Genomic DNA, 26,414 nt, shown 5'->3' on the forward strand with positions numbered 1-26,414 from the left:
TGTTCCTTTTATAAGTCATGCGATCAGGTATTGACGTCATTCAAAGATCCGCTGAATTCCTGCAGAAATGAGAAGCTATAAAATGTTAGGATGAGGCAGGACAGCAGACACCTGCGTGGAAACACCTGCAAAGGTAGGGGCAGCTGGACTGACTTTTAAACCTTTGTACTTTTCTTCACTTTCAAATCAGCAAATTTGAGTTTTAATTTTCCATTTATTTGCATTTAATTAATTGTTAAATCAAATAAAACATTTTTTCCAAGTTCTATTCGTATTTTTCATGTTTGTTTCTTCCTCAGATGAATTTTCTGACAATAATCGCTTTTGCTGTGTGCGTCCTTGCACCAGGTGCTTATTGTGAGTCATCCACCGTAGGTAAGAAATAATAATAATAATAATAATAATAATAATAATAATAATAATAATAATAATAATAATAATAAAATAATATGCACATATATTTTCACCACTATTTCTACAAAACGGAACCTACTAACCGGTTTCATTCTCTTCCAGAGTGGTGCTACCATGATCCAAGCTGCAGTAAGTATCAGTTTCCTCTGTTCGCTCCAGCGTCATTTCGTTGCAGCCGCTCAGCTCCGTGCCTCTGCCGCAGGTGACAGCACCTGGCCGACCCTCTCTGTGCTGCACTGCAACGGGACGCGTCAGTCGCCCATCAACATCGCGTCTGCCAACGCCACGGAGGACAAGAACCTGACGGAGTTCACCTTCGAGGGATATGACAACAAATCCGCCTTGGCCACAATTGAGAACACCGGAGACACTGGTATGTTGAGAGACTGCAAAGGCGCAGCATCCCGGACTGAGACTGAGATTATACGGCATCCGACGGACTCAGACTTTATTTTGTGGCCAGATAAGATGCATGAATTAAACACTGAATCACTACATTAGCTCTAAACTGGAAGATGTCATTGAAAAATATTAATAACATTTATTTAACAAGATAAAGAATCTTGAGATCTTCAATCACTTTTTTCCAGACGCGGTAAACTGGCATTTAGTTTGATATAAACAGATAAACAAACGCATAGCTTTCAAATGAAACACTAATTTTGCTTACTGTGATATGTGGAAAATGTTGAGTAGTTCAGATTTACATAAACTCATTAATTACAGAAATCTAAGAGTCTATTTCTTTAACCATTTTACACCAAATTAGTAACTGAATTAAGTACACAAGTTAATTTATCAAGTTTAGTAAGTTGTCAATTTGCCAATGCTGCAATAAATTAATTAGCTTGGTGTTGTAACCAATGAAGTGAGGTTTCTGACTAGTCAGATATCTACACATAATAGCAAACAGATCGTATGTCAACTTTGACCTAATAGAAACATTTAGTTGTTGGGATGATTAATCCTTTATATAATTAAAATTAGTTCCAACCGATTAACTAATAAATGACCCTTAGACTTTCATTTACTGTTGTAGTTTGACCGCCATCCAGCAGAGGGCGCCGCTGGTTGTCATTTAGCGGAGCCGTTGATGTTGAATTAAAGATGGCGGCCATGACAGAACGTGAAGGGAAAACAGAAGAAACAGAGTCCAGTGCGGGATGTAAAATGCATGTTTTGCGGTTCTGTTTTGAGATATGAACACTCGACAGGTTTAAGTTTCACCTTAATATCGGAGCATGACGGAGCAGCGTCAACTTCTCACTGTGTTGACAGAAAGACCGAGGGCGCAACAAAAACTGTAAAGCAGAGGTGTGACCAAGTCACTGTGTTGCAAGTCTCAAGTAAGTCTCAAGTCTCTGTCCTCAAGTCCGAGTCAAGTCTCAAGTAAAGACAGGCAAAGTCGAGTCAAGTCTCAAGTCAGGAACCTTTAATTTCAAGTCATTTCGAGTCGTTTTTTTTTTTTTTTTTAATAATTTGCAATTATACATAAAATTCAAATATTAGACCATTTGTTCTTTTTAAAATATGTATTTGAGGTTCATTTGTGATCCTCTTATTCATCTGGTATTCTTCAAATCTGTCAGAAGTAAACAGATGTCAGAAAATAAATTACAGCCTTTCATGAATTACATTTGACTTCAGTTTACTCCTTCTATTCATAAATAAACATCAACACTACAACAATCATAGTTTTCAAAAAATGAAATAAGTATAAATGAAGTTATCACAAGTAAACTCAGGAAGGTCTGGTGCATTTATTTTTCTGCTTTTATTTCTAAGTATGTTAGTTTCAGTCCTCCGTAAATATGGGACAGATATTCTAAACACAAAATTTATTTGGGACAGTCACTGTATTTGGTCTTTTTTTTTTTCCAGCAAAGCTATACTACTTGGAAATGGGTTCTGTGCGACATGTGACAGTCACGCCGGTCAGTGCATTAAGTCAAAAACAGTTGACTTAATGCACTGACTGCAGTAAACAATATATTGTCAATATAATTTCCCAACGTAGATGTCTTCAAATACACCAACCATCCTTAGATGATACTAGACCCGGCTCATCATCATGATGGGACAGAGAGACTCTGTTCCCTGTGTTCAGGTCCAGAATCTGCTTTCTGTTCCGGAGCCCCGCTCACTATCCACCGGCTTCCTGAGCTAACACGGTGCACATTATTTGTGGAGGCATTTGAAGGACCGGATTTATGGTAAATCATCACCAATTTAACCCGGAGTACACATGCTAACACGAAGTTAGCTATAGTCAACTATCTTACAGCAAAAGAAAAGTGCCACCTACCGATCTTTGTGAAGCTTCAAATACCGGACAAAGTTGGACGTCGTGGCATCTCCATCCGATATTCTCTTCTTGCATGTTTTACAAGTTGCAGTTCGTTTTTTAGTCGAAAGTTCATAACCTACGTAGCCAAAAGAAATTACTCGCGGAAGCATATTCGAGCGGTTATTTCGTATTTCGTTCCCTGAGCTCTGTAGCTTTGCCGCGTTTTTTTAAACGTCCAAATCCTGTTAATTTGATTGGTTGTGCTGCAGCTACGTACACATACATACATAAGGAGAGAGGAAAAACATAGTGACGGTCTGCGCATATTGATACGGAATGAGTGAAATTAATTAATGACGCCACTTTATAAATAATGTGTTTTAAATTTTAAGACTTTGAGTAAAAAAATATCAAGTCTTTTCAAGTAAACAGCTTCAAGTCGAGTCAAGTCCCAAGTCAATGGCATGAAAGTCAAAGTCAAGTCCGAGTCTTTGAGCATTTTTTCAAGTCAAGTCTCAAGTCGTGATTTTAACGACTCGAGTCTGACTCGAGTCCAAGTCATGTGACTCGAGTCCCCACCTCTGCTGTAAAGTGACGGTAAGCAAAGTCAGTTTTGAGGGCTGTTGTGAGTTAATGCACTTCATGGATCATAGTTTGTTGGGGTTTTTTCTCCGAACAGTTTTTGCTCGTATTTTTTGTGACAGAAGGCAGACAGGATAGAGGGCGGGGAGAGGGGGGGAAGACATGCGGCAAAGGTCGCCGGGAGTCGAACCCGCGACGTCCGCGTCGAGGACTAAGGCCTCCAGGACGAGCTAACCACCAGCACGCCCCCATGGATCATAGTTTTAACCAGGGGCGGAGCCAGAGGGGGACTAGGGGGACACTGGATATTGTTCTTATCTCATCTTCATTTCCTTTTATTCTTCCAGTCAAAGTGACCTTCAATGCTGGCATCAAGATCTCAGGAGGAGCCCTGTCTGAGAGCTACGACAGCCTGCAGGCCCACCTTCACTGGGGAAACGGCACGGCTGAACCCGGATCAGAGCACACTGTGGACGGCAAGCGCTTCTCCATGGAGGTATTTCTAATCTTCATGCTAACTTTGGAGTCTCGTGTGTGTTAACTTTCTTTAAAAACATATTTTGTTTTCATTCCTCCTTCAGCTTCACATTGTAAACATGAAGTCGACCTACAACCGGAACGCCACCCTTGCTGTGGAGGATTCTGAAGGACTCGCTGCTCTCGGTTTCTTCATTGAGGTGAGCAGAGATGACCTCATGTCTGAGAGCTTTTTTCATTTATTCTGCAGCTGCTTTATCAGCATCTCTCTTCACTTTTAAAGGAGCTGACAGGTGTAGATGATCAGCCAGCCAGCTGGAAGACTTTGACCTCCTACTTGTCAAATATCTCAAATGCTGGTAAGCTGTGGCAGTGTTTCACAAACTTCTTCAGGCTGAGCACAACTTAACCTATTTAACAAACCACCTAACTTGAAATTGCCCCACAATAACAGATCTTAATGTATACAAGCCTAAATGAAAATATGAGTCTCTGTTCTTTGTTCATTAATAAGAAGGGTGAGGCTGTTTTGTAAATGTGACACATAGACGTAAACTCATGGCGTTTTGAGTTATTTACAGATTCTGAAAGCGTTAATTATAAACTTCCTTAATAGAAATTAAAATAGAAGTTGTGTTGTGTCCATTAATAACATTTTAGGCCTATTTGTAATTTAGACGTATAATAGAAGAAAAATAAAATTGAGTTGCTTTGGCAGAAACAAAAATCTTCTGCACCATTAAATATAAAAATTAACCACTTAGTTCCGTCAGTTGTATGAAATAAAAATAACAGCTGTTGACGTGCGAGAAAAGCGTTAGAAAGCAAAGTTGTAACAGTTCTCACCAAGTGAGACTTGTTCTCCGGCGCAGAGCCGTTCAAAAGAATCGAGTCTCTCCTGAACGACACATTCAGCAGGTATGACTGTTTTTCTTTTGAGTGACCCAGTTTTAAGCCACTTATCCATCATTATTATTTTTAAACATAATCTTTTGATAAGCGAACTGCAGGCGTCTCGCTTTGACATTAAACGGTCGTTTACGTGCAGTACCTCACCGACCACTAGGGGGCCGTGTGGTAAAGCTCATTTGTTTTTCAGCGCCTCACTTTGATGCTCACTTCTCTCCTCAGGTGTGATTATCAAAATCCCAGATAATATTTCTCTAGACGATCTCCTTTCTGGCGTGAACCGAGCCAATTACTATCGCTACCTCGGTTCCCTGACCACTCCCACCTGTAACGAGGCCGTAGTTTGGACCGTGTTCAAAGAACCGATTAAAGTCAGCAAAAACTTGGTGAGTGTCTCCATAAGGGAGGTTCTGATTTGGATCCTACAGAGTGGTTTCTTCCCATGAGGCTAAGCGTTGTCCATCCTCCCTTCAGATCGACCTCTTCAGCACAAGCCTGCACATCAAAAACTCCACTTCTCTGATGGTTAATGTGTATCGAAGCACCCAGCCGTCACAGCCGGTCTCAACGCAGCCGAAGGCTAGCTCCTCCACCAAATCTGGCTACTCTCTGGCTCTGATGACCTTTGCCCTCATAATGGCGAGATATTAAAACAAAGGTTAAAGTGGAAGGTCAACTTTTGGATAAAACATGCATAAAATGCCAAACCTCACATGTTGCACGTTTTGTATGTGTGTAGAATGAAAAGACTCGCCTGTCTTGAACTGACCATGCAACACAAATGCATTTATTTTTTTACTCGTTTATTCTTGTGGTTCTTCTTGCACTTTGCAGAAACGTCTGCGTGTTTAAATTGCACTAAAATCGAGCCTGAAACCGGTTTTAGTTTGTGATGAAGGTTTAAAGTGTTACTCTGGTTTATGAAGAACTTGACTTTATCCTGTTTGTTCTCTGGCACATTGTGTACCATCATTGAAGATAAAAACCTTTTCAATAAAATATTTATCAATGACTTCTGAGTGTTTGGTTTTTAATCTTCAATATAGTTTTGAGTTAGTTTTTATTTCTACAGGAGATTCTGTGAATTAGTCTGTGATGGTTTCCTGCTTGTAAAACAAAACTTATTTAATATAAAATTATTTGTTTACAATTAAAGGTCAGACTTTTTCTCATAACTTTACATTTTGGTTTAAATATTAAATGATCGATGTTTTGATCAGATACTCGGTATTAGAGTAGTCTTTCTACCAAATGCGTTTTTACTCTTGAGTAATATCTTTTTTTGGTTACAGTAAATTCAGATTTGTTAACAGTTGAGCATCGAGTGTCTTTCAGGTAAATGGGTCACGCTCTGCTAGACTCTAGACTCTATTATAATGTCACTGAGGAATGATCAGAATTTACCTGAGTGACGTAACAGACACAATAACCTTCACCTCTCCAACCTGGTGCAGGTGCACAACACAAATTGACTAAAATATGTCCTTGAAGGCGATTAGACGAGGTTCTAATACAACTTATGTAAAGTGTTGTTCTGGTAATTGAGGTTCATTCCACCTGTATTTGTGTTTAAACAGATGAAAGAAAGTTGCAGCTCTTGTTCATGAGCCAAATAAATTTAGTGAGTTTTAGTGTGTGTGTTTGTGAAAGATAAACTTGCAATAGTACATCGACTGTGCGAGTTTTCAAAGCAGAACCTTTTCCAGGATTCAGGGAAGTTCTCTTTTACCCTCAGCAGCACCGCAGGGCAAAAATCAAGCTAACATGTTGGAAATTTACTGTGGCGGTGGGGCAGGTGTCAGCACTGTCTTCTCACGCTTGTGTCTGTGTGTGTATTGTTCGCCAGCCTCCCCGGGGTGTAACCCACCTTTACAAGCAGAAGTTGGTTGAATCAATGGAAATTTACCACATGATAGAGAAGCACTTTCAATGTTTCCACAGCAGTTATTTAGAGTTAAACATAGAAGCGATTTGTCTTTTTGTTTGCAAATACAACATCAACAGACCCAGCTCTTAGCTATACAGGAAGGAAACACACTGGAATACAATGTTTGTAGCACTTTGGATCTGCTTCATTTCAGACAGAAAAAAAATCAAAAACAATAAAAGGAAAATACAAAATTTTAACATTGAAAAAAAAAATCTGAAAAAATCTTTTGCATGAGTTTATTAATCCAAAAATACTTGTGAATTTTGATACCACCTGTTACAATGTGTGTGTTCACACACACTGCATATTGGTTAAAACATACACAGATTTTTTTATTGATGTGATAATTTATCCAAATGCTAAATAGGAAGCCTGCCTTCCTCTTTAGGAAGCTTATAGATCTTCTCCATACATAAAGGTGAAATCACTGAGACAGAAACTGTTTACTCTCATTTTCACCCAAACAGAAACTTACAGTTGGTGCAATTTAGTCAAAATACATTAGTTTACCCCTACTTTACTTAAGTCTTAAACCATAACTGCTATTTAAAAACATGATGGTTTTATGGTTTCACTATTTTATTTCGACTCTGTGGGAGTAAGAAAGTGTCCAGTGCTGCCAGTGGGCCATCCAGTGTCTCAGAGGTTGCTGTAATTGCCAAGTTTCCAAAGCAGCAACACAACAGCAACCATCATAATGCCAAAGCAATACAAAAGCTTCTGGGAAATTAAGTTCCTGGGGAAAGGGTTCAGGGTGGCCCAGTCAAATCACCGTTAGACCCGCCAAAAACAATACGCACAAGAGTTTATTGTCTGCTCTTTCTGTACAAAAAACCCCTAAAAAAATCAGACAAATAGTGAGAGGTTCTGATTACATTTTTGAATATTTGCAATTATATGTCTGATTGTTCATTTTACACTGAAAACTCCATTAAAACAAACATTTCCAGTTCATCTGCGTGAATTTTTGAGGATTTCATTTAGCTACATAACAGCCCTTTATCCAAATGTTATTAACACAAAAACAAGTAAATTCAGACGATTATTAAGCAGCAAACCTTAGACCACAAACAGAGATAATGTACAAGTTAAAATATAATCACACGTAGAAAATCTAACTACCATATTTCAAATTGTAATAATTTAAAAACAGGATAAACCAATTCATAATTGGTTGAATATATTTTAAAACACATCTACAATATATTGGAAGAACTTGATTTGGAAATCAGAAAAAGGCGCCTCGGTTTTAATCTTCTAAATTTCTGTCTGGATCAGATAATAAAATGTGAAAGAAGAGCTCCATTTGCTGAATAATGGTGTTAAATATCAAACTCCCAAAGAGGCTGATATTTTGGTCCATTTTTATTCTTCAAACACAAATATGTGAAACACAACCGGGATGGGAGAGTTCTGCTATTCTACGGTTGCCAAATCCTGCAAGTAAACCCTTTGAATCAAGAAATAAAGCTGTTTGATGGTAGAAAGGAGTCCCGTTTACGCTGCAGTGTAGAGAAAACAGCCCACATTAGTTAATTATTTACAGAAATCAACCCATTAATTATCAGCATAACGGCAACCAGCAGCAGACAGTCATTCCTCAGTGACAGAGACGATCTGTTGAAGGCACAGCTGCAATCCTTCCTAGGATTCTGCGGCGCAGCCGTCGGAGGAGGACCCGGACACTGCAGCCAGTCCATCCCTGTGGCCTTGGGAGAAACATACTCCTGGTTTATTCCCCCGTCCTTCAGCACGTCCTTCCAAAACTGCCCCCCGCTGAACAGGTACGTCTTCCCGTTGTGGGCCCAGACGAAGGCTGCGTCCACCCGATCTGGCGCGGCGCCGCTCCAGTCGGACAGGGGCCGAGGGTAACCACTCATCACCTTTGTGTCGCTGAAGACCCAGTACTGCGAGCCTGAACACATCAGAATGGTTCAAAACATTTGGTGGACATCTGCAAAAAATATTCATACCTCTATTTTTTGCATATTCTCTAACATAATCCAGAACTTTAATGCTTTTTAATGGCATACAGGAACTTGTTTAAAGTAAAAAAATAAAGTCCTTAATATTGACAAAAAAGTACTAATTCAACTGTCAGATTATTTTACTTACAATATGGGGAAAATATCGTATTAAGTGGAATTAGATGTTTCTTTTTATTTACTTAAAACAAACTCTTGTAAGGTAGTTTTGTCTTATTTCAAGTATACTAAGATATTTGCAACAGAAAGTAGACCAAAAATATTAAGATTTGGTTTTCTTTCAGTTTTAATATTTTATTAATATTAAAACTGTTTGAAACTAGACAAAAATACTTGGTTATATTTTGTGTTTTTGCAGTGTTGGTTTGGTTTCTCTTTGCTTCCTCAATAAATATTTGAGCAAACTGCTGCATGCTGTTTTAGAAAGGAGCAAACATGTCGGATGAATTAGCCAGGATCAAACTTTCTACTGTAAAACAGATTACGCTGTAGCTTTATTACCGATGAAGAAGATGATTTTGCTGTCGCTCTTTCTCTCATAAACGGCGTCGACTTTGTTTGTTCCTGTCGGAAGGCCCATCCAAAAGTTTGTGATCACAGCCGGCCTCAAGGACAACAAAGAGCCGTCTCGCTTAGTTCTCCAGAAATGTGCACCTATTAAACAAAGAACAGGGTTAAAACATGACAACAATATTTATTTGTAATTGTTAAACTTTTATGCATGAGTTTCTTCTTGCCTCTAAAAAAGAAAACCTCTCCTCTGATGTGTGCTACTGCATCAAAGCCTCCATGGCATCGCTCATCGAATGAAGGCTCAGGACTAAAACAGGGAGAGATTTTAAATGCAGTTACAGGAAAATACCACTAGAGGGCGGAACAAGACTAAATGTGACCACAGATGCTTACAGTTTATTACACTCATAATAATGTGCATAAATCAAGGAGGAATCGACACAAAGCTTTCAACAAACCAACCCTGTAGAAACTCTCCATCATAGTCATACTAGCATTATGCTAGCAGGTTTGAATCCTGGGCTCACTTGCAACTGTAATCCTTTACTTTACTTGTTACTTGAGAAAAGCAATCAGACTGTTAGGGATGCATCGATATGAAAATCTGGGTCAATAACGATAATATTATTTTTGCCATTTTGCTGATAACCGATATTTACAGATGTTATTGTATATATTACATGCAGCTCTGGAAAAAATTAAGAGACCCCTGCAAAATTGTCAGTTTCTCTGATTTTATTCTTTATAGGTTTATGTCTGAGTAAAATGAACATTGTTCTTTTATTCTACTGTCATGTCTCTGAAATTCAAAGCAAAAATTTAGTATTTACAATATTAGCAGAAAATGACAAATGGTCATAGTAATGAAAAAGATTTAATGCTTTCAGACCTGAAATTAATGCAAAGAAAACAAGTTCCTAATTATTTAGAAACAACAATACCAAAGTTTTAACTATTTGGTGGAATGACCATGAGGTTTTCAATGGGCTTCAGTGCAGTGGGCTGTTGTTTTTTTCCAGAGCTGTATATTTTACCATCTTTCAACGCCTTTTGATATTGTATATATTATACAAATTTTACTATCTTTTGACATCTTTAAGAAAAGCTTTTCTGCTTCAGTTGAATTCCCACGGTCCTGCACTGCATCACATTCTCCACCCAGAAACAAATGGCAAAAAGATGGAAATAAATATCAGGTTTTATTATTTTTTTTAATTAATAGGTTTGTGGTGCATTTCTATCCTAAAAAAAAAAGATATGAAACTTCAGGTATCTCACAAACCTTATGAAAACCATAGGTTAGGGCAGAAAGTACGTTGGCCACCTTAGGAAAGACTTTCAGTATTAAATTATACAGCATGAACTGATCAGTACATTATTGCAAGAGAACGCCAAAGAAAGTTTTCCCCATGTCCTTTACGGGGTTCCGTAGGAAACACCTGATGTTGGTTGCTTTATGATAAAAATGTGTTTTTTCCTCTATAATATCCACTATATTCTGGAACCACATGGACCTGAAAATGTCTTTGCTTTTGCTCGTCATGAGAAACGTTTTTTAAAAATCGTCAATTAGAATTAAATCTTTCTTTCCGTATTCGTCTCTTCCTTTCCCGTCATTATGTCAGGTTGTGTGAATTTCGTCTCTGACTGAACATCTTTGCTACTGAAGTGTTAACGTTACGTTTAACTCCATCAGATGGCGCTGTTCCCGGAGAATGCAGGATATCACAACGTCTTCCGGCCGGTCAGTCTCTTCATTCCAGAAAGATCTACACCACGGCTGCAGCACCCGGACCCGGAATTTGGTTCATGTGATTTGAAACAAAACAAATTGCATGAACAAATGCAAAACAAAAATGTTTAGACAACTCGTCTCTTGTTAAATCAACTTTATGAACTTCAATTTCTGAGTTAAAACCAAAACAATATTTTTGTTGACTTAAATTGCATTTTCAAGGCAGCAGGTGGACTTTCATTTTCAAGTTAAACCAACTTCAAATGTTTTACAGTGTGCATTTGGTGTTTGTTGGGTTTTACTATTTGCGGTAAAACCCAAATAGTATGTAAATGTCAGAAGGTCTCCAGTATTAAACTATTTTATGCTTAACTTTCTCAAATGTCACTGCAAAGGACATACAGAACCAAACTTTCTGCTTGCATGTTCTCCCAGGATACTCTAGTTTCTTCCCACATTCTAGAAACACAATTGTTGGGTTATTTGGTTTCTCTAAACATCCCTGATAAACAAGTTTAGAACATAAATGGGTGTGTTGTTGAATAGAGAAATACTTCTTGGGAGCCGGTCAGGCAGCCTATAAATCAGTTTCTCCTTTACTAGTATTTCAGAATACTGTGTGAAATATCTTTTCACTAATGACTCATTTTGTGGGAACATTTCCTGTTCGGTTGGTTTGCTGTAATGAAAAAATTATGCATCACAGAAAATAGGCCATAATATGTGAAAAAAGCCATATTTTTACATCTATTATCTCTTTTGGGAAGTCTGTCCTCAAGATTCAGGAGTGTTTATAAGTTTATTGGGATTTTCTGCCATTCTTCTAGAAGCACATTTGTGAGGTCACCTACTGATGTTGGACGAGAAGGCCTGGCTCTCATGGTGCGTTCACACCAAACACGTTTTGAGCATCAGGGCCGTCCGGTTTACATTCAAAGTCTAGAGGTTCGTCGCGGCACGTTTTGCGCGTCAAGCTCTGCAGCTTTTCAAGTGTTTTATTTATTTGTTTATTTTGAACAGACAAAAGTAAAAGCAAGAAAGAATAAGAAAGAAAAATTTAGTTTAAAACAAATTATCATGCCCCATTGACATGCAATTTTATATTATCTGTTTAAAAAGGAGCAGGTAGAAGATGCAAGATCTAATGAGTTCTTACCCCTTTCATACTCATCAAATTATAAACAATTAAATCTCCAAACACCAGATAAACTTAAATTATTTGCACCTTACATGACATAAATCTCACATTGTCATCTTTAAATATACAATCAAGGTTATGTAGCCATGACTAACTACATAACGACCTCGCTTGGAAGAGGATCGACGAGGAAGTTGGAATGACGGGTAACATAACTTTTACTATTTTAAAATATTTCCCCCTCAATTGAGCTATCCAAATCCATCCACCAAAAACATTGAGTGACGTTAACAAACGTTAAACACATTTATTTAAACGAAATACGCAGGAGACGGTGGAAGAGTTTGAAGGACACATTTGCTGAGGAGTCTCTTCTCACCGCCCGCCTAGAGCCATTTTGACGCATCTAGAGCAAAATGTCAGCGTCTGACTTCAACGTGCGCACGCGTGAAAAACGCGTTTTTGACATGTGAACCCAGCATCAGTCTCCACCCAAAGGTGTTCTGTCGGGTTGAGGTCAGGACCAGAGGTGGGACCAAGTCACTGTTTTGCAAGTCTCAAGTAAGTCTCAAGTCGTTGTCCTCAAGTCCGAGTCGAGTCTCAAGTCAAGACAGGCAAAAGTTGGGAGCTTGGAATTTCAAGTCCTTTCCAGTCGTTTTTTTTTTTAAAAAAAAAAAAAACAATGTTCCAATTATGCTAAATGTAAATAATAGACCATGTGTTATTTAAAAAATCAAACACACAGTGCACTCATTGCAAATAAAGCAGAGTGTTTTTGTGTAAGAAACCGTAGCTTCCCTTATGAACACACCATCCATCCTGTGATGAAACTGGACCCGTTTCATCATTATGATGGGACAGAGACAAACTCTCTTCCCTGAGTTCAGCTCCAGAACCTGCTTTCTGATCCGGACCCCGCTCACTATCCACTCGGTGCACATTGATGTGGATACGTTTTAATCACCGGATACATACAGCATGACCAGGGGCGCAGCTACATATTTTTGAGGTGGATCAACATTTTTCCTACACAATCCTAACAAACGTTGTAATGTTCTCTTCACAATACTTATTTACTATAAATCTATTTGTATGATTTGTTCTTTAAATTGCCATCTATATTATTTTTCGGTCTCAGGCAATGATTGAGGGATGAAGAGACTGATGTCTGGTTCTTTAGGTTCTAACGGGTCTGCGGTTCCTCTCCTGATCCATTCTGTCTGATATCAAACCCACTGAATGTCACGGACACATTTATTTTATTGCCCCTATTAAACTTCACTGTGATTGTTTAGCTTGTCTTCCCACTACCGTCTGTATTTTTGCCAGAGGTTTTACTTTAAGGACGGTGTTTTATCGGGTGGACATTTTAAAAAGACACTGGTTGATAGCAGCTCACTGCGGCTGCGTAGTGTCCGTCTCTAGGTAACCATGACAACAGCGTCAGTTCGTGGGGTCCTATTTAGCTCCCGCAACGACAATTTAGCTGACCCTAATATTTCCCGTGTTTTGTTTTGGTCATTATTATTACACTTATTGTTGAGATGTGTGTGATAGGTGTGTTTATCAGACATTTATAGCAATACGGAATAAATGGCGTCCCGTATTGGACAACAACAACCGCCTGTCATTGTAGCCTAGCTTAAGCTAATCTGAATATTTACAACTCTCTTGTTGATACACTGACATTACTCACCTTCTGTCTTTCAATCATTTTGAAAAGCTTTTCTTCGTCTCTCCAACATCTTTATCCTTCCCCCTCTTCTGTTTTCTGTTTTGTGCCCCGGAGTTTTTTCTGCGCCCATCTTTAGCTCCCTGTTGTCGAGGCTTTACTACAAATTAAAAAAAGAAAAAAACAAACTGGCCTCAGCGCGTTGTCGAAGGGCCGCTGGCCGAGCTGCCTGTATGGGAGGCGGGCGCCTAATCAGTGCTGTTCCTCTGTTATTGATCATTTCATACACAAACAGCTGTTAAGTACATAAAATGCTGACTAGAAAAGAAATTCCCCACATCGTTTTTTTGCGCCCCCTCTCGTGCAGCGCCTCTATGCGTTGCATACACTGCATAGCCACCTTTTGCGCGACTGAGCAAGACTAAACATAGCAGCATACAAGTGAAAGATAAGCACCATCACCAACGTAACCCAGAGTTGCTAACACGACGTTAGCTAGTCAGTAAAAGAAATGTACCGCTTACCTCTCTGTCCAACTTCAAATGTCGAACAGTTGGAAGTTGTTGCATCTCCATCTGAGATACAACAACTATCTCAGATGGAGATAATAATCAGACAAACTCTGATAAATAAATGACCAAAGAGATATTTCTGGATAATATACAGAAAACACTGCCTTTGTAACAAGAACCAAGCATTTCCCCTTTAAATTGTTTAGATTTCCTCAACTTACATTATCAATGTAAGGTATTTTAGTTCTGTACGTGATTGATTTGTTCCTTTTGTCATGAAGTGGTGGAGTTGGGTGGCGAGGCAGACGCGGCGGAACCAGGTTGCAGAAAAATGATGAGGTTTAATGATGACAAACAGTACAGATTATCCAAAAATAGTCCTAAAACCCAGGCAGCACTGCTGAGCGGAAACCAGGGCTCAACACAGGTAGCAACAGGGTGAACGAAAGGACATAGACGAGGACCCGACAAAGACGCAGAGACACAGGTGACACTAAATACACAATCAGGGAACGAGACACATCTGGGAACAATCAAAGGGAGGACAGGACGACACGCAGACTCAGACACAGAAAACTCGAAATAAATACACAGAAAAACACAGATCCTGATCTTTTATAAGTCATGCGATCAGGTATTGACGTCATTAAAGTATCAGCTGAATTTCTGCAGAAATGAGAAGCTATAAAACACAGGTGTCAAGCTCCAGTCCTCAAGGGCCGGTGTGGTGTCCTGCAACTTTTAGATGTGCCTCTGCTGCAGCACACCTGAATAGAATAATTAGGTCATTAAGGCTCTGGAGAACTGATCTACACAAGGAGGAGGTGATGAAGCCATTTCATTCCAGCGTTTTGTACCTGTGGCACATTTAAAGGACACCGGCCCTTGAGGGCTGGAGTTTGACACCCCTGCTATAAAATGTTAGGATGAGGCAGGACAGCAGACACCTGCGTGAAAACACCTGCAAAGGTAGGAGCAGCTGGACTGACTTTTAAAATCTTTGTACTTTTCCTCACTTTCTAATCAGCAAATTTGAGTTTTAATTTTCCATTTATTTGCATTTAATTAATTGTTAAATGCAAATAAAACATTTTTTCCAGGTTCTATTGGTATTTTTCATGTTTGTTTCTTCCTCAGATGAATGTTCTGACAATAATGGCTGTTGCTGTGTGCGTCCTTGCACCAGGTGCTTATTGTGTCTCATCCACGGTCGGTAAGGGAAAAAATAATAATAATAATATGCACATATATTTTCACCACTATTTCTACAAAAACGGAACCTACTAACCGGTCTAATTCTCTTCCAGCGTGGTGCTACCATAACTCAAGCTGCAGTAAGTTTCCTCTGTTCGCTCCAACATCATTTCGTTGCAGCCGCTCAGCTCCGTGCCTCTGCCGCAGGTGACAGCACCTGGCCGACCATCGCCCCGCTGTACTGCAACGGGACGCGGCAGTCGCCCATCAACATCGTGTCTGCCAACGCCACGGAGGACAAGAACCTGACGGAGTTCACCTTCGAGGGATATGACAACAAATCCGCCTTGGCCACAATTCAGAACACCGGGAAAACTGGTATGTTGAGAGACTGCAACGGCGCAGCATCTCTTTGCGCATCCGGACTGAGATTATACGGCATCCGACGGACTCAGACTTTATTTTGTGGACAGATAAGATGCGTGAATCAAACACTGAATCACTACATTAGCTCTAAACTGGAAGACGTCATGAAAAAATAATAACATTTATTTAACAAGATAAAAAATCTTGAGATAGGCTATTCAATCACTTTTTTCCAGACGCGGTAAACGGGCATTTAGTTTGATATAAATAGATAAACAAACGTATAATTTTCAAATGAAACACAAATTTTGCTTACTGTTATATGTAGAAAATGTTAAATAATTATGTTCAGATTTACATGAACTCATTAGTTACAGAAATCTAAGAGTCTATTTCTTTAACCATTTTACGCCTAAACCTCAACATCCGTGTTTTGTTTATGTTGGTTAAAAAGGGCAGAAAATGTTCTAGTTGGAAATGATTTAACTCATTTTTCCAGAAGACATGGAGGTTTCAGTGAGTGGAAGTTAATCCAATAATATTTTTAATTGAAGAAAATCACAAAAACTGAAATTTTCGTGCCTGACTTTTTCTTTTATCTGACTTAAATAAGTTGCTTCATTTAGTCACAAATTAGTAACTGAATTAAGTACCCAAGTTAATTTATTAAGTTGTTAATTTAAACAAATGCAAAGAAATTTAGTTTAATAAAGTTAATTTAACTACTCTTGTTTCAGTTTACCTGACTTCAACTTTGACGGTATGTCAACTTCATTTAGAATTGTAGCCAATGCTGCAATAAATTAATTAGCTTGGTGTTGTAACCAATGAAGTGAGGTTTCTGACTAGTGGGTCAGATATCTACACATAATAACAAACAGATCATATGTCATCTTTGACCTTAGTAGAAAAATTTAATTGTTATGATTAATCCTTTATATAATTAAAATTAATTCCAACCGATTAACTAATAAATGACCCTTAGACCTTCATTTACTGTTGTAGTTTGACCGCCATCCAGCAGAGGGCGCCGCTGGTTGTCCTTTAGCGGAGCCGTTGATGTTGGATTAAAGATGGCGGCCCTGACAGAACGTGAAGGGAAAACAGAAGAAATAGGGTCCAGTGCGGGATGTAAAATGCATTTTTTGCGGTTCTGTTTTGAGATATGAACACTCGACAGGTTTAAGTTTCACCTTAATATCGGAGCATGACGGAGCAGCGTCAACTTCTCACTGTGTTGACAGAAAGACCGAGGGCGCAACAAAAACTGTAAAGTGACGGTAAGCAAAGTCAGTTTTGAGGGCTGTTGTGAGTTAATGCACTTCATGGATCATAGTTTGTTGGGTTTTTTTCTCCGAAGAGATTTTGCTCGTATTTTTTGTGACGTTAGGCAGACAGGATAGAGGGCGGGGAGAGGGGAGAAGACATGCGGCAAAGGTCGCCGGGAGTCGAACCCGCGACGTCCGCGTCCTCCAGAGCGTGCTAACCACCTGCACGCCCCCTTGGAGCATAGTTTTAACCAGGGGCGGAGCCAGAGAGGGGGTCAGGAGGCACTGGATATTGTTCTTATCTCATCTTCATTTCCTTTTATTCTTCCAGTCAAAGTGATCTTCAATGCTGGCATCAAGATCTCAGGAGGAGCCCTGTCTGGGAGCTACGACAGCCTGCAGGCCCACCTTCACTGGGGAAACGGCACGGCTGAACCCGGATCAGAGCACACTGTGGACGGCAAGCGCTTCCCCATGGAGGTATTTCTAATCTTCATGCTAACTTTGGAGCCTCGTGTGTGTTAACTTTCTTTAAAAACATATTTTGTTTTCATTCCTCCTTCAGCTTCACATTGTAAACATGAAGTCGACCTACAACCGGAACGCCACCCTTGCTGTGAAGGATTCTGAAGGACTCGCTGCTCTCGGTTTCTTCATTGAGGTGAGCAGAGATGACCTCAAGCTTGAGAACTTTTTTCATTTATTCTGCAGCTGCTTTATCAGCATCTCTCTTCACTTTTAAAGGAGCTGACAGGTGTAGATGATCAGCCAGCCAGCTGGAAGACTTTGACCTCCTACTTGTCAAATATCTCAAATGCTGGTAAGCTGTGGCAGTGTTTCGCAAACTTCTTCAGGCTGAGCACAACTTAACCTATTTAACAAACCACCTAACTTGAAATTGCCCCACAATAACAGATCTTAATGTATACAAGCCTAAATGAAAATATGAGTCTCTGTTCTTTGTTCATTAATAAGAAGGGTGAGGCTGTTTTGTAAATGTGACACATAAACGTAAACTCATGGCGTTTTGAGTTATTTACAGATTCTGAAAGCGTTAATTATAAGCTTTCTACATGGAAGTTAAAAAAGAAGTTGTGTTATGTCCAGTAATAACATTTTAGGCCTATTTGTAATTTAGACGTATAATAGAAGAAAAATAAAATTGAGTTGCTTTGGCAGAAACAAAAATCTTCTGCACCATTAAATATAAAAATTAACCACTTAGTTCCGTCAGTTGTATTAAATAAAAATAACAGCTGTTGACTTGCGAGAAAAGCGTTAGAAAGCAAAGTTGTAACAGTTCTCACCAAGTGAGACTTGTTCTCCGGCACAGAGCCGTTCAAAAGAATCGAGTCGCTCCTGAACGACACATTCAGCAGGTATGACTGTTTTTCTTTTGAGTGACCCAGTTTTAAGCCACTTATCCATCATTATTATTTTTAATAATAGTACCTCACCGACCACTAGGGGGCCGTGTGGTAAAGCTCATTTGTTTTTGAGCGCCTCACTTTGATGCTTATTTCTCTCCTCAGGTGTGATTACCAAAATCCCAGATAATATTTCTCTAGACGATCTCCTTTCTGGCGTGAACCCAACCAATTACTATCGCTACCTCGGTTCCCTGACCACTCCCACCTGTAACGAGGCTGTAGTTTGGACCGTGTTCAAAGAACCGATTAAAGTCAGCAAAAACTTGGTGAGTGTCTCCATAAGGGAGGTTCTGATTTGGATCCTACAGAGTGGTTTCTTCCCATGAGGCTAAGCGTTGTCCATCCTCCCTTCAGATCGACCTCTTCAGCACAAGCCTGCACATCAAAAACTCCACTTCTCTGATGGTTAATGTGTATCGAAGCACCCAGCCGTCACAGCCGGTCTCAACGCAGCCGAAGGCTAGCTCCTCCACCAAATCTGGCTACTCTCTGGTTCTGATGACCTTTGCCCTCATAATGACGAGATATTAAAACAAAAGCTAAGTTGGAAGATCAACTTTTGGATAAAACATGCATATGAAAATGAAAAGACTCGCCTGTCTTGAACTGACCATGCAACACAAATGCATTAATTTTTTTACTCGTTTATTCTTGTGGTTCTTCTTGCACTTTGCAGAAACGTCTGCGTGTTTAAATTGCACTTAAATCGAGCCTGAAACCGGTTTTAGTTTGTGATGAAGGTTTAAAGTGTTACTCTGGTTTATGAAGAACTTGAATTTATCCTGTTTGTTCTCTGGCACATTGTGTACCATCATTGAAGATAAAAACCTTTTCAATAAAATATTTATCAATGACTTCTGAGTGTTTGGTTTTTAATCTTCAATATAGTTTTGAGTTAGTTTTTATTTTTACAGGAGATTCTGTGAATTAGTCTGTGATGGTTTCCTGCTTGTAAAACAAAACTTATTTAATATAAAATTATTTGTTTACAATTAAAGGTCAGACTTTTTCTCATAACTTTACATTTTGGTTTAAATATTAAATGATCGATGTTTTGATCAGATACTCGGTATTAGAGTAGTCTTTCTACCAAATGCGTTTTTACTCTTGAGTAATATCTTTTTTTGGTTACAGTAAATTCAGATTTGTTAACAGTTGAGCATCGAGTGTCTTTCAGGTAAATGGGTCACGCTCTGCTAGACTCTATTATAATGTCACTGAGGAATGATCAGAATTTACCTGAGTGACGTAACAGACACAATAACCTTCACCTCTCCAACCTGGTGCAGGTGCACAACACAAATTGACTAAAATATGTCCTTGAAGGCGATTAGACGAGGTTCTAATACAACTTATGTAAAGTGTTGTTCTGGTAATTGAGGTTCATTCCACCTGTATTTGTGTTTAAACAGATGAAAGAAGGTTGCAGCTCTTGTTCATGAGCCAAATAAATTTAGTGAGTTTTAGTGTGTGTGTTTATGAAAGATAAACTTGCTGTAGTACATCGACTGTGCGAGTTTTCAAAGCAGAACCTTTTCCAGGATTCAGGGAAGTTCTCTTTTACCTTCAGCAGCACCGCAGGGCAAAAATCGAGCTAACATGTTGGAAATTTACTGTGGCGGTGGGGCAGGTGTCAGCACTGTCTTCTCACGCTTGTGTCTGTGTGTGTATTGTTCGCCAGCCTCCCCGGGGTGTAACCCACCTTTACAAGTAGAAGTTGGTTGAATCAATGGAAATTTACCACATGATAGAGAAGCACTTTCAATGTTTCCACAGCAGTTATTTAAAGTTAAACATAGAAGCGATTTGTCTTTTTGTTTGCAAATACAACATCCACAGACCCAGCTCTTAGCTATACAGGAAGGAAACACACTGGAATACAATGTTTGTAGCATTTTGGATCTGCTTCATTTCAGACTGAAAAAAATCAAAAACAAAAGGAAAATACAAAATTTTAACATTGAAAAAAAAAATCTGAAAAAATCTTTTGCATGAGTTCATTAATCCAAAAATACTTGTGAATTTTGATACCACCTGTTACAATGTGTGTGTTCACACACACTGCATATTGGTTAAAACATACACAGATTTTTTTATTGATGTGATAATTTATCCAATTTATGTTGCTAAATAGGAAGCCTGCCTTCCTCTTTAGGAAGCTTATAGATCTTCTCCATACATAAAGGTGAAATCACTGAGACAGAAACTTTACTCTCATTTTCACCCAAACAGAAAGTTACAGTTGGTGCAATTTAGTCAAAATACATTCCTTTACCCCTACTTTACTTAAGTCTTAAACCATAACTGCTATTTAAAAACATGATGGTTTTATGGTTTCACTATTTTATTTCGACTCTGTGGGAGTAAGAAAGTGTCCAGTGCTGCCAGTGGGCCATCCAGTGTCTCAGAGGTTGCTGTAATTGCCAAGTTTCCAAAGCAGCAACACAACAGCAACCATCATAATGCCAAAGCAATATAAAAGCTTCTGGGAAATTAAGTTCCTGGGGAAAGGGTTCAGGGTGGCCCAGTCAAATCACCGTTAGACCCACCAAAAACAATACGCACAAGAGTTTATTGTCTGCTCTTTCTGTACAAAAAACCCCTAAAAAAATCAGACAAATAGTGAGAGGTTCTGATTACATTTTTGAATATTTGCAATTATATGTCTGATTGTTCATTTTACACTGAAAACTCCATTAAAACAAACATTTCCAGTTCATCTGTGTGAATTTCTGAGGATTTCATTTAGCTACATAACAGCCCTTTATCCAAATGTTATTAACACAAAAACAAGTAAATTCAGACGATTATTAAGCAGCAAACCTTAGACCACAAACAGAGATAATGTACAAGTTAAAATATAATCACACGTAGAAAATCTAACTACCATATTTCAAATTGTAATAATTTAAAAACAGGATAAACCAATTCATAGTTGGTTGAATATATTTTAAAACACATCTACAATATATTGGAAGAACTTGATTTGGAAATCAGAAGAAGGCGCCTCGGTTTTAATCTTCTAAATTTCTGTCTGGATCAGATAATAAAATGTGAAAGAAGAGCTCCATTTGCTGAATAATGGTGTTAAATATTGTGGAATAAAATAATTATTTACAGTGTGTTTACTTTTATTAGAAGTTTATTTAATATTAATCTTGCAATGTTTAATTAGTTTATTATGTCTCACTCAGTCTTACAGAGTCATTGTTTCTCTTTTTAGCCTTCACAGTTTGCCTCAGTGTGTCAGAAGCTTAGCAACAGGCGATAAGTAAATAGTTGTCATACCTTGCGGAGGGACAGACCAGACCGACGGCGGAGCGATTATTATTAGACACAGAATATTCTGTCTGAAACCCATTTTTAACTGAAAGTTGCATTTTTCTCTGTGTGTGTATTAATCTGATTAGCTCCTTGGGAATGTTGGTGGTGACACTCTGTCTGTGGGAGAAGGACAGTATACAGTATATGTAGAGAGGTGATTCCTTTGTCTAGTTAGATCTCTTCTGAGTTCTCCATCTGTGCAGATGTGAAATAAAGCTGTGTTTTGTTCTTTCTCTTTAACAAGGTTTGGACTTTGTTAATTTTTCTCGCTCCACAATATCAAACTCCCAAAAAGGCTGATATTTAAGCATTTTTGTCCATTTTTATTCTACAAACACAAATATGTGAAACACAACCGGGATGGGAGAGTTCTGCTATTCTACGGTTGCCAAATCCTGCAAGTAAACCCTTTGAATCAAGAAATAAAGCTGTTTGATGGTAGAAAGGAGTCCCGTTTACGCTGCAGTGTAGAGAAAACAGCCCACATTAGTTAGTTATTTACAGAAATCAACCCATTAATTATCAGCATAACGGCAACCAGCAGCAGACAGTCATTCCTCAATGACAGAGACGATCTGTTGAAGGCACAGCTGCAATCCTTCCTAGGATTCTGCGGCGCAGCCGTCGGAGGAGGACCCGGACACTGCAGCCAGTCCATCCCTGTGGCCTTGGGAGAAACATACTCCTGGTTTATTCCCCCGTCCTTCAGCACCCAGTAGAAATTGTCCTTAAAGAAGTAGGCGTTTCCTGAAGAATGACAACAGCAGCAACGTTCAGTGAGGACAACCAAAGAAGCTCGACGGCTGCATTTCACTGATCCGTCTCCATAGTTCTGTGCTTTCTGCAGCTGTTATGTTTCTCTATACCAGGAGCATTAAACTCATTTTCACTTTTAGGCCAAATCAGGACCATGGCTGCTCTTAAAGGGCCGGTTGTGCCAGAATGTATTGATAAAACTCGGGAACAAGCTTTTAAAACATTAATAAATTCTTAAAATTACATTATACTGACCGCCTTTTAACATCAATAAGACCCTCCAGGGTTTTGTGATTATTTGCAATAAAAATCAAATGTTTTTATTGCAACAATTTAGTTTCTACTAATTTAGAAACTCCTATTAGTTTATACATTTTGCTTTCTTTTGTTATTTTGTTTGTATTTCCTCTAATTCATTGCTTTGTTGCTGAAAATGTGCTGGATAAATAAAATTATCTTACCAAAAGTTTCGGAAACATTTTATTTGAAGGGTTGTGCATAAGACTGACATGACGCCGTCTTAACCATAAAACACCTGTTATGAACATGAAGGAGTCCTTATGAATGTTTACAACTGTGGTCATGAATTGTCATTTAGTAAATAATGACACTTTTAATGCAAAGTTGCACTAAAAGTTGCATTAAAAGTCCATTAAATGTGTAACCTTTGCATTATTTGGACAATAATGACCCTTTAACGCAAAGTTCTATTAAAATTGGGATTAAAAGTCCATTAAATGTGTCAACTTGCATGAAAAATGTGATTATTTACAGAATGATACTTCATGACAACAATCATAAACATGCATGAAGACTCCTTCATGTTTATTACAGTGTCATGTCAGTCTTATGCAAAAGTGTTACCAAAGCTTTTCACAGTAGTTCTGCATTTTCATAATTTAATCTGTGATTCCTCCCTTAGCTTGTAAATATCTTAACATTTGAATGTGTTTTTTTTAGTTGCTTATTTATTTTTTATAAAGAACTAGAGCTGTCTGCTATCCAGTGCTGACTACATTCTACATATGAATACATCTACTTTGGTTTATCTACCTTTAGCTTATGTTACTCATTCAACGACTGGGATCGTTGTTACCTTCACCCCAGGTGATGACATCATCCATGTGGGTTGGCATTCCCGTCCAGAGGTCATTGCCCCGTGGGTAGCCGGGATCTGGCTCCTGATAGCCTGTTTTTTGGCTTTCATCAAACCTCCAAAACTGCCCCCCGCTGAACAGGTACGTCTTCCCGTTGTGGGCCCAGACGAAGGCTGCATCCACCCGGTCTGGCGCGGCGCCGCTCGGCGTCGTCATTCTCCAGTCGGACAGGGGCCGAGGGTAACCGCTCATTACCTTCGTGTCGCTGAAGACCCAGTACTGCGAGCCTGAACACATCAGAATGGTTCAAAACATTTGGTGGACATCTGCTTTGATAATAATGCCTCGCAAAAAATATTCATACCTCTATTTTTTGCATATTCTCTAACATAATCCAGAACGTTAAACCAACCAAAATATTAAGATTTGGTTCTTTCAGTTTTAATATTTTATTAATATTAAAACAGTTTGAAACTAGACAAAAATACTTGGTTATATTTTGTGTTTTTGCAGTGTTGGTTTGGTTTCTCTTTGCTTCCTCAATAAATATTTGAGCAAACTGCTGCATGCTGTTTTAGAAAGGAGCAAACATGTCGGATGAATTAGCCAGGATCAAACTTTCTACTGTAAAACAGATTAAGCTGTAGCTTTATTACCGATGAAGAAGATGATTTTGCTGTCGCTCTTTCTCTCATAAACGGCGTCGACTTTGTTTGTTCCTGTCGGAAGGCCCATCCAAAAGTTTGTGATCACAGCCGGCCGTAAGGACAACAAAGAGCCGTCTCGCTTAGTTCTCCAGAAATGTGCACCTATTAAACAAAGAACAGGGTTAAAACATGACAACAATATTTATTTGTAATCGTTAAACTTTTATGCATGAGTTTCTTCTTGCCTCTAAAAAAGAAAACCTCTCCTCTGATGTTTGCTACTGCATCAAAGCCTCCCTGGCATCGCTCATCGAATGAAGGTTCAGGACTAAAACAGGGAGATTTTAAATGCAGTTACAGGAAAATACCACTAGAGGGCGGAACAAGACTAAATGTGACCAGAGAGGCTTACAGTTTATTACACTCATAATAATGTGCATAAATCAAGGAGGAATCGACACAAAGCTTTCAACAAACCAACCCTGTAGAAACTCTCCATCATAGTCATACTAGCATTATGCTAGCAGGTTTGAATCCTGGGCTCACTTGCAACTGTAATCCTTTACTTTACTTGTTACTTGAGAAAAGCAATCAGACTGTTAGGGATGCATCGATATGAAAATCTGGGTCAATAACGATAATATTATTTTTGCCATTTTGCTGATAACCAATATTTACAGATATTGTATATATTACATGCAGCTCTGGAAAAAATTAAGAGACCCCTGCAAAATGGTCAGTTTCTCTGATTTTATTCTTTATAGGTTTATGTCTGAGTAAAATGAACATTGTTCTTTTATTCTACTGACAACATGTCTCTGAAATTCAAAGCAAAAATTTTACAATATTAGCAGAAAATGACAAATGGTCATAGTAATGAAAAAGATTTAATGCTTTCAGACCTGAAATTAATGCAAAGAAAACAAGTTCCTAATTATTTAGAAACAACAATACCAAAGTTTTAACTATTTGGTGGAATGACCATGAGGTTTTCAATGGGCTTCAGTGCAGTGGGCTGTTGTTTTTTCCAGAGCTGTATATTTTACTATCTTTCAACGCCTTTTAATATTGTATATATTATACAAATTTTACTATCTTTTGACATCTTTAAGAAAAGCTTTTCTGCTTCAGTTGAATTCCCCACAGTCCTGCACTGCATCACATTCTCCACCCAGAAACAAATGGGAAAAAGATGGAAATAAATATCAGTTGTTTTTTTAAATTAATATTGGATATGTTCAAAAGTGACTAATACAGGGTGATGCATCGTACATCTCTAGTTAATACCCTTCACAGGTCCTGAACCAGGAAACCAACCAGTTTAAATCAGCTCTTCCAGTTCTCGTACAAAGAGAAGAGTTGCCAAATATCAGAATGATGGAGAAAAGAGGCAGAGCGTGGCCGAACGCTTGCACCAACACGGTGAACAGGCCCTGTCAGAATAATGTCAGGACCTTGTTTGGTTGTTTCCAAGAGCATGTGGTTCCTCAGAATGTTGCTGTCATTGAGTTTGTATTTTCGCTAAAATAGAACAGTTCCAATGAATCGTAAAAGCCCCCGCTTACGCATTTGAAACCTCCATGATGGCTGTACTTGAGCAGAACAGAATTAGAAGTTGTGGTATTTCACTTTTGTGAACTCACAGCGTTGTTGGCCTCGGGGGTAGAGGACTCGGAAAGAGCGGTGGGTCAGGATTGACTCCACCTGGTTGTGTGTCGTCTCTCGCGCCTGAAACAGAATCATGACTTTAAATAGGAACTGAAAGCTGATGACAGCCTGAGAAACGTGATTCTCAGGAAGCGTGGGTGTCTGTCAACAAGCATGCGACTGAACAGAAGTATTAGATCAAACTCTTATTCCTTGAGATCTCAAGATAAGTATTAAAAATAACAATTTTATGCCCAATCTAAAACGCTTGTTTTAAGAGAAAATAAAGTTATCATCAAACACAAACTTCATTTCCAATAACAGCAAGCTGAACTTTTTTATTTTGGTTTTTATGACAATCAGTAAAACATTTAAACTTTAACAAAACTTTATTATTTTGTGAAGAGGGGCTGAAGATGGAGATATTCCCCAGATTTTTACAAATTACCTACTGATCTAAAACAAATACCGCTTTACCTCAGAATGTAACATGATTTAACCTTTTAAACTTAAAAGTAACATTTAATTTAG

At 38.7% G+C, this 26,414-nt stretch overlaps 3 protein-coding genes across 6 annotated transcripts in view; 2 read left to right on the forward strand and 1 right to left on the reverse strand.

Annotated features, from left to right (window-relative positions):
* Positions 1–19,266, forward strand: LOC116727406 (carbonic anhydrase 4-like). 3 transcript variants are annotated; one of them, XR_004340796.1, is made up of 10 exons: positions 1–133; positions 300–375; positions 517–543; positions 617–787; positions 3,631–3,779; positions 3,865–3,960; positions 4,044–4,119; positions 4,892–5,055; positions 5,144–5,370; positions 5,409–5,681. XR_004340796.1 is itself a non-coding variant. In XM_032574820.1 (10 exons), the coding sequence occupies exons 2-9, from the start codon at positions 300–302 to the stop codon at positions 5,318–5,320; spliced, it is 936 nt and encodes a 311-aa protein (XP_032430711.1). In that variant the 5' UTR covers positions 1–133; the 3' UTR covers positions 5,321–5,359; positions 18,983–19,266. The 3 variants fall into 3 exon arrangements, 2 of the variants coding, with proteins under 2 accessions (XP_032430711.1, XP_032430710.1); XM_032574820.1 differs by lacking the exon at positions 5,409–5,681 and adding an exon at positions 18,983–19,266 and having other exon boundaries at positions 5,144–5,359; XM_032574819.1 differs by having other exon boundaries at positions 5,144–5,681.
* Positions 7,024–26,414, reverse strand: part of mmp25b (matrix metallopeptidase 25b) — a 25,922-nt gene continuing 6,531 nt past the window's right edge. The window contains exons 7-12 of one of the 2 annotated variants that reach the window (XM_032574818.1): positions 25,880–25,964; positions 24,482–24,564; positions 24,246–24,398; positions 23,589–23,876; positions 22,440–22,483; positions 7,024–8,344 (exon numbers count right to left, since the gene is read on the reverse strand). In XM_032574818.1, coding sequence (XP_032430709.1) covers positions 8,132–8,344; positions 22,440–22,483; positions 23,589–23,876; positions 24,246–24,398; positions 24,482–24,564; positions 25,880–25,964 — 866 coding nt within the window. In that variant the 3' untranslated portion in view covers positions 7,024–8,131. Of the gene's footprint in view, positions 8,345–20,965; positions 22,484–23,588; positions 23,877–24,245; positions 24,399–24,481; positions 24,565–25,879; positions 25,965–26,414 lie in introns of those variants that run through there. The other variant, XM_032574817.1, reaches the window with a different exon arrangement.
* On the forward strand, positions 14,999–18,976 carry LOC116727407 (carbonic anhydrase 4-like). Its single transcript, XM_032574821.1, has 9 exons — positions 14,999–15,123; positions 15,292–15,367; positions 15,462–15,488; positions 15,556–15,726; positions 17,314–17,462; positions 17,548–17,643; positions 17,727–17,802; positions 18,515–18,678; positions 18,767–18,976. Exons 2-9 carry the CDS (start codon positions 15,292–15,294, stop codon positions 18,941–18,943), a joined length of 936 nt encoding a protein of 311 aa, XP_032430712.1. The 5' UTR covers positions 14,999–15,123; the 3' UTR covers positions 18,944–18,976.

This window comes from Xiphophorus hellerii, chromosome 10 (assembly GCF_003331165.1).
Source record: "Xiphophorus hellerii strain 12219 chromosome 10, Xiphophorus_hellerii-4.1, whole genome shotgun sequence".
NCBI lineage: Eukaryota > Metazoa > Chordata > Actinopteri > Cyprinodontiformes > Poeciliidae > Xiphophorus > Xiphophorus hellerii.

Bases quoted from the DNA above. Each gene is read 5' to 3' on its own strand.
- LOC116727406 (XM_032574820.1), top strand. From the start codon at position 300: ATGAATTTTCTGACAATAATCGCTTTTGCTGTGTGCGTCCTTGCACCA. The intron at 376-516 runs GTAAGAAATAAT...ATTCTCTTCCAG, and splicing joins TTGTGAGTCATCCACCGTAG to AGTGGTGCTACCATGATCCA. The intron at 5,056-5,143 runs GTGAGTGTCTCC...TCCTCCCTTCAG, and splicing joins TTAAAGTCAGCAAAAACTTG to ATCGACCTCTTCAGCACAAG.
- LOC116727407 (XM_032574821.1), top strand. From the start codon at position 15,292: ATGAATGTTCTGACAATAATGGCTGTTGCTGTGTGCGTCCTTGCACCA. The intron at 15,368-15,461 runs GTAAGGGAAAAA...ATTCTCTTCCAG, and splicing joins TTGTGTCTCATCCACGGTCG to CGTGGTGCTACCATAACTCA. The intron at 17,644-17,726 runs GTGAGCAGAGAT...TCACTTTTAAAG, and splicing joins CTCTCGGTTTCTTCATTGAG to GAGCTGACAGGTGTAGATGA.